The sequence below is a fragment of the Dermochelys coriacea genome, chromosome 1 (assembly GCF_009764565.3).
Source record: "Dermochelys coriacea isolate rDerCor1 chromosome 1, rDerCor1.pri.v4, whole genome shotgun sequence".
Classification (NCBI taxonomy): domain Eukaryota; kingdom Metazoa; phylum Chordata; order Testudines; family Dermochelyidae; genus Dermochelys; species Dermochelys coriacea.
Genome location: NC_050068.2, coordinates 336098964 through 336116683, shown reverse-complemented (window position 1 = coordinate 336116683; position 17720 = coordinate 336098964). Strand labels below are relative to the sequence as shown.

General features: G+C 40.3%; 1 protein-coding gene and 1 long non-coding RNA gene across 9 annotated transcripts in view; both read left to right on the top strand.

Annotated features, from left to right (window-relative positions):
• The window catches only part of SEMA3D (semaphorin 3D), a 201093-nt gene that overhangs the window by 71497 nt on the left and 111876 nt on the right, over positions 1-17720 (top strand). For 7 of the 8 annotated variants that reach the window (XM_038384707.2, XM_038385302.2, XM_038385484.2 and 4 more), the window contains one exon: positions 1950-2139. In XM_038384707.2, the coding sequence (XP_038240635.1) occupies positions 1950-2139 (190 nt within the window). Of the gene's footprint in view, positions 1-168; positions 193-1949; positions 2140-17720 lie in introns of those variants that run through there. The other variant, XM_038384790.2, reaches the window with a different exon arrangement.
• Positions 8202-9597, top strand: LOC122456795. The gene is made up of 2 exons (XR_006275867.1): positions 8202-8646; positions 8721-9597. It is a non-coding gene; the product is annotated as an uncharacterized LOC122456795 (long non-coding RNA).

Sequence of the window (17720 nt, the reverse complement as noted above, 5' to 3'; positions counted from 1 at the left end):
TTGCATTCTAACAGGGCAAAGAATAAAAACAAATCAAATAATCAAATGCTTACTTTGGGGTTTTATTTAATGAATGGGCGATTTTGTGTAGCCTACAGGAGTCAATTCAGATTGAAAGGCGGCAGGGTCCTGCTGCGTTTGAAGGAGGAACGGGAGGAAACTGAATGTGTTGGCATAGGAAGGATGTTCCAGGTGAGATCCTCACCCCTGCTCTGGCTTCTTTACACCAGGTAGAAGTACCAGAGTAGCTTAAAGGGCTCAAAACCACCTGGTTTAGGCAGAGGAAGGATTCATCTGGCAAGACACAGCTATCCTCCGCAATCTTCCAAGGACCCCTTTGCAAGCATGGTGTAGGGGATGTGCTTGGGGAGAGGCTGGGGCCAGGAGGGATGTGCTGGGGGTAGGTCTAGAGCATGCTTGGAGATCCTGGGCAGTGCTGCAGCTTCTCTGAGAGCTAAACTGATGCTAAGTTTAACACCGAGAGTCATGGAGCAGCCCAAATGTCGGAGGGCATAAAGGATTAAAGGCCCCTTAGTTTCCCTCCCTAGGGGCTCTGCATTCTGTTTCATCTAAAAGGGTCAGCACAGAACATTGCCCCCAGTACTTACACCAAATTAGTTGATCAGAGCACTGGAGTTGATTTTTTTTTTAAGTCAACTGACTTCCCGCCCTCACCTCCCCCCGAAAAAAAATTAATGGAAAAATTGCCATAGTTTTCCCAGCAGCCCTACTTGTTAATTACTGGCGTTGTATCTGCTCTGGTCATTTTCATAGATTCTAAGGCCAGAAGGGATCACTGTGGTCATCCAGCCTGACCGCCTGCATAACAAAGGCCATAGAACTTCCCCAAACCAATGCTCTTGTTCAAACATGAATATATTTTAGAAAAAAAAAATCCAATCTTACTGTTCCCAATTCTACACAGGGACTACTGTGTGATCTTCCCGAAGTCACTTCAACTTACTTGTGTCTCTGTTTTTCCATGGATAGTAATGATTACCTTCCTTTGTAAGGTACTCTGTGATATATATGGATGAAAAGAGCTAGGTATTATATTATGATTATTAAGTGAAAGGTGCAAAGCTTGCTTTTCTTACATGTTGTGATGAGATGGGCCTTTGCATGGAACTCCCCCATTTAACATTCCTAGGACGTTTTGGATTGTGGTAGTTAAGTAAGTCTTAGTTCACTGAGAACAACATATGGGAAGGTATGTTTACATTGTATCAACAATCATTGTTTTTCTCCTGAAAGTGAGTAAAAGCTTCTAATATCCCTTTTTTTTAGTTTATAAATAAGTTTTTGTGATGAATGTCAATTACATGTTAATTTTAATGGTATCTCCAGTTGCTACACCATGGTATCTGAGATATTACAGTGTAGCCTATTCACAGTGTAAGTATATAAAATCACTGTTGTTTCTGTATCAGTGGTTCTCAAAGTTTTGCACTGGTGATCCCTTTTACATAGAAAGCCTCTGAATGCAACTCCTCCTTATAAATTAAAAACACTTTTTATATATTTAACACCATTATAAATGCTGGAGGCAAAGTGGGGTTTGCGGTGGAGGCTGACGGCTCGCCAATCCCCCATGTAAGAACCCTGTGACTCCCTGAGGAGTCCTAACCCCCAGTTTGAGAACACTTGATCTATATAGAGATATTAATGTGACTATTTTTAACGGGTTTCATATTTAATTTAATTTGTACTTAAATGTTAGCTATGCTAGACGTTGCCCAAAAGCTTACATATTTTTCCGGCTTCAGTCTACCATATTAGTTTTATAGAAAAGAGATTACAGAGTTTTGGTGTATACTGGAGAAAAAAGTCTCTATAGCAAACAAAGTGACTTCTGCTTAAGATACTCTCTAACTGAAGGTTTGGCTGCCTTCATAAACTTTGTGTGCAACGATGCAAAGGACACACAGATGTTTTCTTTTTGCTTTCAGATTACATTTGGAGTTTCTGAAAAACAGACTTTTTTCACCATGAATGCAAGAAAAGACTGTCGAGAGAACAGCAGAATGAGATCTTTCAAAGTGCCACATGTCTGCACAGCGTTATCCTTAGTAATGCTGTTCCTTCCAGTCACTGGAACTTCAAAGCAAAATATCCCAAGACTTAAACTTTCCTATAAAGGTAAACCCATCAGAAGATTTTCTATTTCTGGGTTGTTGTAGTGTTTTGTGGTGGTGCCAGCATTTAGTTTCTGTTGTTAAACAAAAAAATAAACAGTTGTCCCAACAGTTCCTTTAAATAGACAACAATAGCATGAAAGACTTATATATTCTTCTATGGGACAAAATTATTCAATTATCTTTTTGGGGATGACGGACAGTAATGGAAACCATAAAGTTTCTCAAATACATTTTAAAGGAATATAATTTTTAACACTCAGTAAAAACTCCAAAGCATTTGCTAAACTTAGACTTTTTTCTTGAAGCTAAAAATCACTTATGTGACAAACAGTACGCAAATCACCAAGAATTGTATAAATTAATCCCATATGACTGGTAAGAAACTAATCCTTATTCTTTTGGATTCTTTTGTATGGTCACCATTGAATGTGCATGACTCTGGGTAGCCACTTGATAGTATTTCTTATTGTTTTGGGGCCCAATTCCCTGATTTAGGGCCAAATACATTGCTCACATTGAGGTTAGAAGTAAAACTGCAAGTACAACTGTCTGAAAACTGGCTATGTAAAAAGGTCATTGTGGAGTTCTAGGAGTATTGTTTTGCAATGTGCTACCATAACAAGTTTGCTCAGTTTACAAAATACATTGTTTTTGTTTTTATTTTGCCCCTTACTGCTGCCCTACCTAACTCAACCTGAGATCTAAAAATCTAGAGGTGTTTTTTTTTCCCTTACTTGTGCATCTTTAGCACATTAGAAAGATTCTTCAGACTACACACTGAAGTGTTGGCAGTTATACCTGTGCAATCCTTTTGTCTTAAATTCTGCCCTCAGTAAGAATGATAAAGGCTGAATTTAAATAAAGATGTATATTTTTAATTGTTAAATGATGATGATCATAGTCCAGTTTGTGGGTTTTCTTGTGGCTGTCTCTGCACTGCATCCTACCAGAGTTGGTGAGATGATTCCATTCAGATATATTGATGCATTTGATCTTGTCTTGCTTAGCTAAAGAAAAGTTTCCCTAGTTAGTTTTAAACCATCTCAGCGCCTGTAATTAAGGGCACTGATTCTGCTCTCACTTAGAGGCATAGTTATTCTTCAATGTGTAAATGAGTAGGGTGAGGCTAGTGTGACCAGATAGCAAGTGTGAAAAATCAGGACGGGGGTGGAGGGTAATGGGAGCCTATATAAGAAAAAGTCCCCAAATACCAGGACTGTCCCTATAAAATTGGGACATCTGGTCACCCTAAGTGAGGCCCAAGATGCTCTGTAATGACAAGAGGTTGAACAGCCATCATTAATGAGCAGAATGTCCCTATTGTAAGGTATGACACATACAAAAAATTATTTAATCGGTGAGTACTGTATCCTGTGAAATGCTACTTACAAGCTTCAACTCTGCATCTGCTGGATTTGTATGCAAGTATGTGGGTGTGTTTGTGTGCATGTGATATCTTAACAGCTTTTCCATAGTTTCAGGAAATAGTTACAGTTATGTAAGCCAATGAATACAGAAGCTGAAAGATCTGACGTTGAGTTATGGATATTAGTAGGAAAAACCTGCAGCTTGTATTTAAACTTCTAGTTTTGGCTTCTAAACATTTCCTCAGAGTTACTTATTCCACATGGTGATGACACTTATTGTGGGACTGGTGACCAAAATTTCTGTATTCTTCTGTACTTCAAAGATAGCTAGCCACCTGCAAAATCCTGATGGACTCAGTTGGCAGTAGAAGAGGAGGGGACACAAAAAACTTTGAGGTCAATGTAGGAAAAAATGTTTGTTGAAATATTTTAAAATAGTGAAAAAGACCTGCGGGGAGTAGTGTTGGAAAATGCTTAGTCATTAATAATGACAATGAGTGGATGAATGATATTGAGACCTTGACCCAAACTTTTTTTAGTACCTTCATAAAGCTCTGGATTTGGCTAGGGGGTGGGTTATTGTATCTAAACTCAGTGACCTAGCCCTGCAAAAAAAAAAAAGCAGAGTGGAATACACACACACACACACACACTCCAATTCAGAGAGCTGTGCTGCCACTGATGAGGCCAATAGACAAATAAGGAAATATGAGGAATATTGAATTACTATTGTGCTTGCTCTTTTTTGTTTTTTTCCCCAAAACTGGAAGAAGAAAAAAGTAAAAGAAAATGTAATATTTTCAAGCTTTTTAATGGCATTAAAACAATGGCAAGGAGGAAAAAAGTGTAAACAAAAAAAAACTTGCTAGCATCACTAAGCTCTCTGAGCATTGTGTGGATGAAAAGGTTTATTAAAGAGAAATAAAAAGTAGAGGAAAAATGCACATCCTGAACATACACTAATGCAAACCTGGACTCTGCTTACCACCAAAAAGAATTAAATGGCTTGAACCAATTTCTTAAGGCTTTGTATCTTTAGAGCAGTTTTAGAATCTATGAGAAGGTGTGTTGAAATGTGTTTCATCTGTTCATGTGTAAGAACAACCAGGCTGGTCCTAAAGTTCAGAAAGTAACTAGCTGTTAACCTATGTCAAAGGCTTGCAGAGGTGCATCCAAATGTCTCTATTTCCAAAACAGAATTTTGATGTGCCTGTTTTATGCTGACTCTTCACTGAGTGATGATTTCCATTATAGTCAGTGCAGATAGTGATGCCTAAAGTTAAAGTTGCCAAGTACTTCCCATGATTACACGCTGTATTCAGTTACTAAAAATTTAGCCAAATTTTAGCCCTGCTCCACTTCTCTGTAGCATTCAACACTGTTGACCACGAACTGCTCCTCTTTCAGCTGAGGGAAGTGACGGGCCAGGGTAGTGCACTAAATGGTTTAAGCTCTTCCTTGAGGACACAACCAATGAATAATGGTGGGGAAACTGCACCTCCACCATTAGATCCCTCACTTGTGGAGTCCCACAAGGATCAATTCTTTCTCCAGTCCTTTTCAACATCCACGTGCAACCATGAAATGGTCAAAAATCATGAACTCAAGTGCCAGCAATATGTAGATGACACATCTGTACCAGTCTTTCACCACATATGACCTCACCACTACCACCAAGATGGGCCCAGGCTTATATAAGATTAGCTTATGGATTAAGCACAGCTGGCTGAAGCTGAACCCAAGAAAGACAGAGGTGATGTTGGTGGGCAGAGGACAACATTTTGATGGTTCATATCCACAATAGGTCAATTAAGAACATAGTCTAGGAGTGCTCTTGGATTTCTTCTTGCCACTGAGCTCTCACATCGCAACAGCCATGAGTAACACTTTCTATCATCTCTGGTTGGCTAGGAGACTCCATCACATCCTGGAAGATGATGGCCTGATCTCAAGTTATAAATGCCTTCATCACCTCTTGGTTGGACTATAGCAATGAGATATACCAGGAACGAGTCTTCAGCACTTAGAAGACTCCCACTAGTACAGAACACAGAAGCACATCTCTTCAGCAACACTGGATACCATAAGTGCATCAAACTTCTCCTGCACTCTCTGCACTGGATTCCCAAGGAATATCAAATCAAGTTCAAGGGTTCGTCCCTTATCTTCAAGGTGCTTCATGGTGTGAGCCCAGGATACCTAAAAGACAATATAAAGCTCCAGGATGAAGAGCTTCACTATCTGGCACAATGGAAGTTACAACAATAAGAATTAAGCTCATCTGTGCAGGAGACAGAACTTCCTTAGGCTGGCAATTTGGCCAGGACATGTTGCTGGTGCTAGGGATGTGTCTTGTTTTCTGCAACAGGGTTGCTGGCCCATTAAATGAACTGGGATCAGCTCTCCCATTCCAGTCCACATGCTCCCAGTTGGGCCAATTAAGAGGGTGGGGAAACATCTGGGTGGGTTATAGAAGATGAGTCAGGAATCAGATAGGAGAAGGACAGGAGAGCTGCCAAATAGAGAAGATGGTACCTGGGAGAAGGCTGAAGGCAAGGAGCGCAACACAGGGTGTTTTCTGGCTGGCATCCCCAAGCCAGAGAGCCAGGGCTGAAGGCAGAAAAGGGAGATGCCTGCTCACTCTAAGCTGGAGAGCCAGAGATAAGGGCTAGAGAGAGCTGTAGGAAGGGGGAGAAGAGGAAGGGCTTATTTTCTGGCATTCCCTTGCTGGAGAGTGGGAACCACAGGGAATAGTGAGAGGGCCAGGGGGAGTGAGGGATGCTTCCCTGGCAAGAATGCACCCAGCAGACATGCTGTGGGAGTTCTCACTGGGAAGAGCAGGGTTGCACCCCAGAAGGAAAGTTGTGGGTGACTGCCCTGGCAGAGGGTTGGAGAAGACATTTATGGTGAGAATGAAGCTGGGTTTTAAAGACTGCATGCCCTCAGGAGGGAGTGCATGGATTAAGTTTGGGGACTTTTGGTTTGCACTATGTTGAATACAAAATTAGTAATCTCCTCTTGGGCTTCTGTGGTGCTCTCACCATAGTGTCACAAACACTAATGAATTTATCTTCTCAGCACTCCTGTGATCTTAGGAGGCATTATTATTCCCAGATCACAAAAGGTGGAACAGAGGCACAGAGAGATTAAGGACAAAATTGTTTGCTAATTTTAGGTGCCCAACTTGGTATACTTAGGATTCAATTTTACTGAATCTAGCACTTTAATATGTAAAAAGCACCATTTCAATCAATTTCAGGTGCTTGGCTATTCTTCTGTTGGGTATCCAGCATCATGTAAGAATTCTGTGGCAGAAGTAGGAATTGAACCCAGTTCTCTAAGGTTGCATTCAAATATATTAACCATGAGACCATCCCTTCTCCTTCTGTAAGCCCCTGCTGTTTTCACTACACACTTTCCAACTTCTGCAACAAATGAGGCAGAGGTCATGGAGACGACAACCTCATTCACTACACAACCCTGATTCCCAGAGCAATGTCCATGCTGTACACTAAATTAGGCAGGTTCCTGTGGGGGAAAAAATAGCATGTTATCATATACCATAATGCATATTCACAAGGGGGGCACATTAATGTTGCGCAAGCAATCTTTAATTCTGGTAATTCCTAACTTTTGAGTGCTTAACTTTCTAACCTTAACATTCTTTTTATTTAATGTATAACTTATTTACCCTGTCAGTGGATGCTTCTTGACTAGAAGCAACTATTGAGTGACTCTTTGAAGAGATACTTTCAGCCCTAGCATTTTCATAAACAATTTTCATCTTGTATTAGTTGCCCTTTGGAGTTTGGAAGTCAATATTTGGGCTGCATTGTCTCAACCCTCGTTAGCACTGTTGTGGTGGTACACTTAATGGCTAGTGAAAAAAGAACACAGGTCTCACCTGACTTCTTCCTACTCACACCACATGAAGATCCTGCTGCATTAATTAAGAAAGTTTTTGTGCAATTGAAGCCCACTGACACTGAAGCCAGTGGGAGTTTTGCCACTGACATCAACTGGAGCAGGATCAAGTCCCCAATTGTTCACATCATTATTCAACATGACCTGAAGGAACTGTTATTGTAAGGTCCTGTTCCCTATGTTGTAGGATGCTAAGGTAAATCATCAGTCCTGAACAGGAACAAACCTTGCCTTATAAGCTTTTAGCTTTGTACAGAGGAGAGTGAGTTTCCTCCTTTTACAAGCTGAATGATCCATTCGTATGTACACAGCTAACAGGGTAAAATGTTGGCACTTTTGACTTTTTTTTTAACCCAGAATCGATAAATTCTTTTAACAATAATAATGCACTGAAAATAAATTATTCTTTAAAAATGGCATTGCAAAGTTCCATGTTTACTGTCACTCCAATGAGTTCTGTATTGCAAATCATGGAATATCAGGGTTGGAAGGGACCTCAGGAGGTCATCTAGTCCAACCCCCTGCTCAAAGCAGGACCAATCCCCAACTAAATCATCCCAGCCCGGGCTTTGTCAAGCCTGACCTTAAAAGCCTTGAAGGAAGGAGATTCCACCACCTCCCTAGTTAACCCATTCAAGTGCTTCACCACCCTCCTAGTGAAAAAGCTTTTCCCAATATCCAATCTAAACCTCCCCTACTGCAACTTGAGACCATTATTCCTTGTTCTGTCATCTGCTACCACTGAAAACAGTCTAGATCCATCCTCTTTGGAACCCCCTTTCAGGTAGTTGAAAGCAGCTATCAAATCCCCCCTCATTCTCTCTTCTGCAGACTAAATAATCCCAGTTCCCTCAGCCTCTCCTCATAAATCAATGAAAAGACAATAAACTATTACCCCTCTGTACTCAGCCTGTGCTGTATGAGTCAAGCTGGCATCTTTCCATCATTCACTTACACCTGCAAAACTGAGTTACAATGGCGTAGCTCCATGATCCTCATTTAAGCCAACAGTGACTGCACTGCAAGGGTTTGCACAGGTGTAACTGATTGGAACATAGTAAACTGTTCTGCTGATGATGCACAAGAAGGAATAGAATTAAGCTGACATGCTCATAGCTGTGCTGGCTGTGCAGGAATAAGGGGAGGAAAAAGCGGTAAAAATGTACTGCTGTGACAAAAGTCAGCAGATATAATTCTAAATACACATAAGGAGAAAGGTTTCAGAGTAGCAGCCGTGTTAGTCTGTATTCGCAAAAAGAAAAGCAGTACTTGTGGCACCTTAGAGAGAAAGCGGATCTGTTGAGTGAGAGAGTGCCATTTTACATTGTTGCAGACAAGAGCCGTGCGTTAATCACCTTTGCAAAGCACTTTGAGATCCATAGATGAGAAGTGTTATTATATGAGTGCAAAGTGTTATCACTTGTCATTTCATCTGATGTGGGATCATCACAAATCAATGCAGCTGCTTGAAAAACAAGCAGAACATCAGTAGCTGCATGCTCTGTTACAAGGTCCTGGCTGAGGGTGTTAGTTAGCTAGCATATTAATTTTTTTCTTTCCATTGTCCTCCAAAAGATGCTTTCTGACATAGAAACTTAAATCAATTCTAAATAAATTTGGGTGGGCAGCACTATCATGCTTGGAAAAAAATCTGGGATATCACATGCATAGAATCAATCTGTTTTTCATTCAGGCTCTTTTGCAGAACCAAAACCAGAAAACTAACAGGTTTCTCCCTCCTCCTTGAACTAGAGAACTTGGAATCGTATCTGATGATATGCTGTATTCTCTGGCTTATAATTATCACATATATTATGTCCTGCAGGGCAACTTCCACTCAGTGACATCAGTAGTTTACATAGCAGTTGAACTAAGAATAACCTTGAAGAGCTGACCCACATCAGCCTCATAACAATGTAAACAGCTTGTAGCTCACAACACTCCTCTCTTTGCATAATTGCAAAAGGGCTTCACTTGGAAGAGGAAAATGTTGAGTTCGCAAGACACTGCCCCATAATTCTTAGAGTTCACAAAGATGAGAGAGAGAGAGGAAGTGGACTGGACTGTGGAGAAAGTGTTGAACCAGTTAAAAAGGAGGAAGAGAAACTACTAATGAGTTGCTTCTCTAAAAGAACAGGGGTTGCGTATGGCAGCATTTTCAGGTGGGGTTTTCGAAAGTGCTTGCCTAACTCTCTGCTCCCAGTGAGGTCAATAGTAAAATTCCTGTTGGCTTCAATGGAAACAGAGTGAGGCCAATGCCAAGTGCTTTTGAAAACTCTTCCCTTAGTCTTTCACTATGAACTCATTTTAGGACCTCTCCTGATTCTGTTGTCATTGATGTCAGTGGGAATAGGACTGGGCCTTAAATCATGTTTTACCTCCTATACCTTCCTCTGAGTCTCTGGTAATCTATATATGGAATAGTTCTTTATACACAGGGCCAGAGGGAAAGGGAGGGGAAAATTATGAAATACATTGAAGGGATTTTTGCCAAAATTTGTGCTGCTGCTAACATACTTGTTCAGAGTAACTTACCTAGATCAATTTTCAGAATAGCAGCCGTCTTAGTCTGTATCTGCAAAAAGGAAAGGAGGACTTGTGGCACCTTAGAGACTAACATTTATTTGAGCATAAGCTTTCATGAGCTACAGCTCCCTTCATTGGATGCATGTCTCTGTGCTATTTACATGTCTTTAAAATGGCACAAGGAGATGCTAGGGTATCCTATTAGCACTGAAGGGTATTTTTGTAGCTTCCGCTAGTGTCCAAGTAGGAAGCCCAGGCTTAAATAGGGACTTGTGTTACACTGTCCAATTTGCAACTGGATTTTGCAAAGATTATCCAGGAGCAAGGGGATAAGTATATGCAGAGGGTGGAAGAGAGGATTTTAAGGGTTGAGGAACATGCATTAGACAGGGCAGGAGTTCTGTGCTGTGGCATGGGTCCCAGTTGTCCTGAAGAAGTATGCACTGCTGCTGCATGTGCTGCCCTGTGACTACATAAAGGATTTCAATCTCCAGGGCGATCAGATCAGATCATTACAGGGGGAGGCATCATGACCTAGTGGGTAGAGTACGAGTCTGGGACTTGGCAGCACCTGAGTTCTGCCATTGGGTTTTTGGGTGAGTCTCCACGCCTCCCTCTACTGTAGGGACTGGATTGTATAATTGTACTATAAAAATTGATGTAAACTTTGAATGAATTATGCCAGCCACCCTCCTTGCACAACAGGAGGAAGGACTGCCTGAGAATGGGGTCTTGTTTCCTTATATGCATTATAAACTTCCCTCTAGTCATTTCTTCGGTTTAAGTGTTAGTGAGTAAAAGATGGGATCTTGTACTGTGTCTCTGTTAATTAGATTAAAGGAATGCTAATGGCCTGAGCTACAATGTAAACTGTTTGAATCACAAGATGTCGTGAAGTTTAATTTACAATGTGTTCGGCTGAATATAGAATACTGCTGTCTTCTCTGTGAGAGAATGTTTGTTGGTGTGAATGAGGAATGCGTGCATCAGGAAAAGATAAGGTGTGAAAGCCATCACAAATGTCTAGATGGTCAGGAAAAATTGAGAGACTTGGAAACACCAGGAGAAAATCCGAAAACATCCATTGTTTTGGATGCTAAACATGTTAGCAGCACGGAGGGCCTCAGAGGTGAGGCAACCACTTCCAAAGGCAAGATAACAAATAGGAAATAACGATGGGAAGCCCGACAATAACCATCAAATGATAACAGCGGAAAATCCCAAGATTACCGCCACTTAAGGACTAATGATTACAGGATGACATTGATAAATGTTTGAACTCAAATGGGAATTTACAAATATAAAGCTGGGGTGTTTTGCCATGAAACTCTGGGTTCAGTCCTGCCAAAACCTCTGAGCATCGGATCGCGACCGACAGAGTCCAGCTCCTCACTCGTGCTCAGTCTAACTGGCCATTAGATTGACTGGAGCTACAACAGACTGGTAACTATAAAAACATCAACTTCCAGGACTATGTGCATGATGTGTATGTGTGTGACTGAAAAGCATATGCTAACTGTTGTATTTTTAATAAATATGGTGTATTTGCCTTCTCTCTCATAAAAGATCCCATGTGCTTTGTATAACATAGCACTAACCCATATGTATGATGGGGATAATCATGCTGACTTCCTTTTGTAGAATGCGTTGAGATCATCTGATGAAAAATGTGTGTTTCTACATAAGTATTATGCTGACAGCAAAGGTTATACATAAAACATGTAGATGCTGCTTCAGTTTCCCCACCCACATTATTTGATCTGTAATATTAGCCTGTAGTTTATATTTAGTTTCTCTTTATTGATATAGAACTAAAAAAAAAAAACCCAAACCGATCTGATGTAATCTGGCAGTGCACACAGCTGGCCTGTGTAAATGCATGTCCTTATTGTTTCCTTCATCTTCCCTGCCCCATTCCTTCTGATTAGTTGTGTTTTGTGTTAAAGTAGATTGTGAGCTCTTTGAGGCAAGAGCTGTGTCTGACCATGTGTTCATCATGTAGCATACTAGGGCTCCAACTCTGGTTGGGGGTGCTATCTGTTACTCTACTAGAAATAATGTTTTAAAGAAAAAAATCTACATATACAGTGACATTTGTTTCCAGATGTCTTATCAGAATTTCAACTCCATCAATATCAAAGTGTAATTGAGAATATAATTTAGTTTTCCATGTCAGAATTTTTATAATGCTAATCTGAGCTAATACCATGCAGATTTTTTCATTGCTGAAAATGGTTCTGCTTTTATGGTGCATTAATTAGCAGCACCATTGAGAAAAACAACTTAACTCTTAACAAGAATAGCCCATTAGAATTAAATGAGTGTCCAACAAGTATATATGAAGGAGTAAATAGTTAAACTGAGTAAAACAGAGTTTAATATAGCATAAATGGGAGTTAAAGTAAAAAATGGAGTTATGAAAAAATTCACCCACACAAAATATTTTGTAATCTTCTTTCCACAGTGAAATACTGTAATGAAATTCACTTTTATTGATGAGATGAAATGTTTTGTTTTGTCTCCATGTGGGCAGAATTTTACCAATCAGTCCCTATTTCTAATCCCCATTAAGAATTTAGTGTGTTTCTAAGCTAACTATACAATAAAATAATTGCTTGCATTGTAAAAAAAAAAAAAAAAAGTGTCTTAAATTATAGAGGATTCTAAATCATTTTACCTATGTGGTAATTATTCTACACACTCTTGAAAGACTCTTACGGATGAAATGCAGCTATTTTTTATATCTATCTTAGGTATTTCTATGACCCTCATTACATGAACATCTCATGATCTTTAATGTCATAGCACCACTGAGAGGTAGGGCAGTGCTATTATCCCCATTTTACAGATGGGGAACCGAGGCATGGGGAGGCCAAGTGACTTGCCCAGGCAACATAAGGGAGTGCTTGTGACAGGGCAAGGACTTGAACCCAGGTCTACCCAAGATCTAGGCCAGATACCTAACCACTGAATGATATTTTTTTCACTGAATGGGATGAAGTGTAGAAGCTGTTTAACAACTTGCAGCAAGACCACAAAATGGTTTAGGATAGGAAACAAAGATTGTCATACATAGGATATTCAATATATTTTTCCTGTTTTATTTTATTTTTAGACAAGTAAGGGCTCCATTTTGGAGTAAAAATTGTTTAGCAGTGTTTTGAACAGGTTTCTCTGAACTATATAAAATAAATATTGTCCCCTCCCCCCCAAATCTGATTTATAATGACCTGTTTTCAGATTTTTTTTATGTGGTTTTATTGGTTTTAACCTCAAACTAGAAACCCTGACCTAACTACATTCAGTTGGAACTGCCTAGGCAGAATATAATTACCTAAACACTAATGTGGTCAGGACACCTTACTCATGTAGTTACTATCAGTAGCCAGGACTCGCATTTATATCTCGTGTGACAGCATGAGGGGGCTTTCTCTCAGTACTGATTCTAAGGGAAGAATGTCATCTATAGAACTGCCCACACAACTTTCTGCAGCAAACTGGGGCCTGGATGGATACCTGCTGTGACTTGTCATGGCCTTATTGAAGTCAAGCTGAGGATCTGGCCCTTGATTTTAATTTTCCTTTGCTGTCACATCCAAGTCTTGACCAGGCCCAACGCAATTTAGGAGGTGAGACCTGATGAGCTTATAGCATGGATGTAAAATTAATACCTTTTATACTTTAATTTTCTAATGGTCTCTGAGTCAGTATAAACAGTACTACATCTGAGAAAACCCTGCTAGTTCTTACTTTCCTCTCATGCTAATAAGAAAATTACCAATTTTTTTCACAGTCATAGGAATAATAAGGCACCTATTTGGTTTCTTTTGTCAATGAAACATTCTTACAAAGAAGGTACTGAAAGTACTTTAAAGACAACTAAGCCAATAAATGTGTTTGTGTTAACTCTCCTAATTCTGTCAATTCACCTATTTCAAAAAAAGTTTGTGATGTTCTACTACTCTCCGAAGCTCGTTAGAATTGATTTTAATGTGCTTTATGGTCCATAGTCATTTAACACTTTTATCATAGCAGAGTTGTTTACGCCACACTAGGTTAGGGTCTCCCATCATTTCACTTATAAACCCCAGTCTACTTGGTTATCAAAAATTGCTCTCATCAGAAACTCGGCAAATAAGTTTCAAACTGGGGAGAAACTTTTAAGGGTGGAGATAATATTTTTTAAAAAACACTTTATAAACTGGAACCTCTGTATTCAACAGATCTGTTCCCTGTGGGCCAAATTCTGGCACCAAACACATGTTCCAAGAAGTGGGTCAGACAAGCATGAATCACACTAAGAACCACATGTATCAGCACCTACCGGTAGTATCACGCATTCTACTGGAGCCAGATTGTCAATACCTAACACAATTCTTCATCAGTCTTTATTTAAGCAAATTCCTATTCAAGACAAGAGTTGAATCCCAAGCCTCATTAAAATCAATGGCAAAATTCCCAGTGGAGAGTGGGGACAAGGAGCAAAAACTGAGTAAAGATTTCAGAATTTGCCCTCTAGTGAACAGGCTATGGAAGGAATAGAAGACTTTATCTCCTATAACCTCTTCACCATATGGAAATTTAGGTCATTGGATCTGGTACATGCATAGAACTATTGGCCGTTCCCTCAGCCTGTCATCAACTATGTGTGTCTGTCTTCAGAGAGAACCACCATGAGCTTGGGTCCACATGGTATGAGCAATCTCTTGATTGACATCTCCACTCACCTTCCTCCCTGCGCATCATTTTTGCTCCTTTCTCAAATGCTCTCTGAGAAGGAGCAGGGCAGCTTTTTCACCTGTATGTTAGAGGCATGCATGTGCTTTCCAGGCAAAACCAATTGTTAACTCATGTTAGGTCCTCAAAGCCAGTACAGCTAGGGAAAAATGAGTTGGGTTCTAGTCTGCCTTGTGTATCTTCAGCTATGTCGAGATTGCAGGATCAATTTTTTTTTAAGGTGATGTTGTAAGTGGCAGGATGAACCTAGCTTGAACTTGAAGAGCTCGCAGTTAGAAAAATCATCATTCAACTTGTAAATGGAGCAAACTGTGCTGTAAAAGTCATTGCAGAAGAATAGCGAAGGTCAAAGTAGCCATTTTTAGTCATGTTTCTGACTTAAAATGCACTGCAAACAAGCAAAATCTGACCAGTTTTGAAAGTAGATAGGATTTTAATGTTGGAAAACAATCCTTTCTGAGTAACTCGAAAGCAAAATACATTTTAAAGTAAAAAGCTGGTGCTATTTTGGAGACAAGTGTAATGACAGTCATTTTATTTTAAAATGAGGCATAGTACCACAGATAATTGTATGTATGACTCTCTGGGAAAGTAAAGCTCTATTTGCTGTAAGTGGTAAGTATGACTGTTACATTTTTAACACCTGGATTTGCCTGAAATGTGCAACATGAACATCTGAACTGTAAAGGGCTACTTGCCTGATGAGCCACTGACTATGACTGTGACCAAATGCTGAATCTGCTGCATGGTGGCCTATATTAATGGAAGTTAATGTGTCTCCCAGAATGGCTGGGCTCCTGTTGATGCAATCAGCTTTCTGCTGGACCATTCTGTTGCCAATTTAAAATTTTGTATGCGCTGGCTAGTCCTAGTCTCTTTAGGCCAGTCCTTACCTTTTACTCAGTGTGATAGCTATGTGCTTTGTAGCATGACCTGCGCTCTGGTGGCTGAGCATCCCTCAGAGAATGTAGTCTGGTTTGAACTTGAGATCTTTGGATCATGCACTCAAATAAATATGGTAAGGAAATTCATGGAAGAGGGATGGCAGGCCAGGGTGATGGGGACAGATGTGGCAGTGGGGAAGAGGGGTTCAGAGTAAACCCATTTAATACAGACCATTCAAATAAGACAGCCAAAGAGAACTTTGCCAGTCTTTCCACCCACAAAATGTCTCCTTTGTGTTGATTGTACTTCTGATTAGTGCATATTTGCATGCACTATTTACCTTGTGCTCATGATACTTTTAAAATCCTCAACACCAGACATGAGAAATTTGGAGGTAGGGGAACAGGATCTTAAGGTGAAAGTTCATTCTTGACTCTCACTTTAATATTGTGGGTCCAATTCTATAATTTCATTGGTCCAGACAAAATGAACTACTGCTACTGACCTACAAAGCCTCTGAGCGCTCCAGGCTAGGAGGACATTTCTAATTCAGCTCATGTCAAAGTCCATTTTGAGGACCTGAACAACTGTAGACCTAGGAGTCCCCCAGTTAGTGTCACAATCCCTAGCTGAACTGTGTGGCATGTTGCTTCCATTTTTATTGGTTGGTAGATATGTGGGGAACAGATCGGGGAGGGGATTTGTGGCCGAATAGATTAAGGATTTGCCTTCTTCACAATTTTAAGATTGATGGGAGATTCCTGAAGTTTAAATCCTGATAATGAGTGTGGAAGATAGCACAAGTCCTTCCTCAGCTGCCCTTTCAGTGAATAGTCCTGCCAATCCCACAGGTAAAAACTGTAATCCAGATTTTAGGAACAATTTGAGGATTCAATGAGGAGCATATTAAATGTCCCAACATCCCAATATAGAGGATGTGTTCTTCTTTAGATGCTTGAACCTCAGTCACTGAGGGAAAACTTTAAAAGATAGGGCAGAAGGCTACATTTATTGGCTTCTCCCAGGCTGGCAACTCCTTTTTGTGAGGATTCAGGAGAGGAAGAGAAGAACCCATTAGGCTAAAGATTCAGCACCTTTGCCCCACACCGCTAGACAAGATATTAGAGAGTAGGGCTTTTCAGCTACTCCCCTATGACTGCGTTCACTTAAAATGGCAATTGGGAGGAGGAGAAATGGACTCCAGTGAAACAGTACAGACTGTCTACCTGAGGCTTGCAGGAAAGTTACAGCAGGAAGCTGTGGGAGGTGGATGGGGGAGAGGCAGGATGTGCAGTTCTGAGAACTGGGAATTGTGGAATAAATGTGATGGGAAGCTAATTTGCATGAGCTCTTCCAGAGAAAGCTTTGTTTCAAGGATGGGGTTTCTTTTCTTCCATTCCACGCTTACTTGCCGTGTGAATAGGGTGGTGGGATGTGGCTTGTACCCATTGGTGGTATTCCAGGGCTGGCATGGTTGTAAATAATTTGTGCTGGATTAAACTATCTGTGTGTAACCTTTAATGGCCATAGTTTCATTTTAAAAAAATAAATCTGTGAATTGAACTGCCTTGGTAACACCAATGACTTTGCTTTATTTGGCAGTAACACAAGAAAGATAAGCTGCTCTCAGAAAAAGGGAACCTGTGCAAATCCACAGCCTGAGGTCTTCTTCATAATAACAAATATTTCGGATACGTTTTCATTTGTGCTGTCTAAAGCTAACTATTTAGTTTGGCTAGATGGAGTTTGTGAACCAGGCCTTATGCATTTTTCACCAATAACATGAAGTCACAAAGCAGCATTGAATCATCTCTGGAATAATAATACTTTAACTGTTATTTGTGCAGCTGTTTCTCTAGTCAAATTTGTTTGGAAATGAAATGCTCTGTACACCACACCTATCTAGTTCATTCTGCAGCTCTTGCTATTCTTGGAAATTTAAAATAGCAGCTTAGTCAAGACTCCAGGAGCTAACACCACAGTTAGTGAGAAAAATGCCACGGGATATTAAAAAAAAAGTATATTCAAATGTGTACACATCCACACATGTGCTTTTAAGGCAGGCTCGTCAGTCGCTGTAAATGGGCCCAGCTCTTTAGAAATGAGTGGAGCTGTGCCCATTCATACCAGCTGATGACCTGGC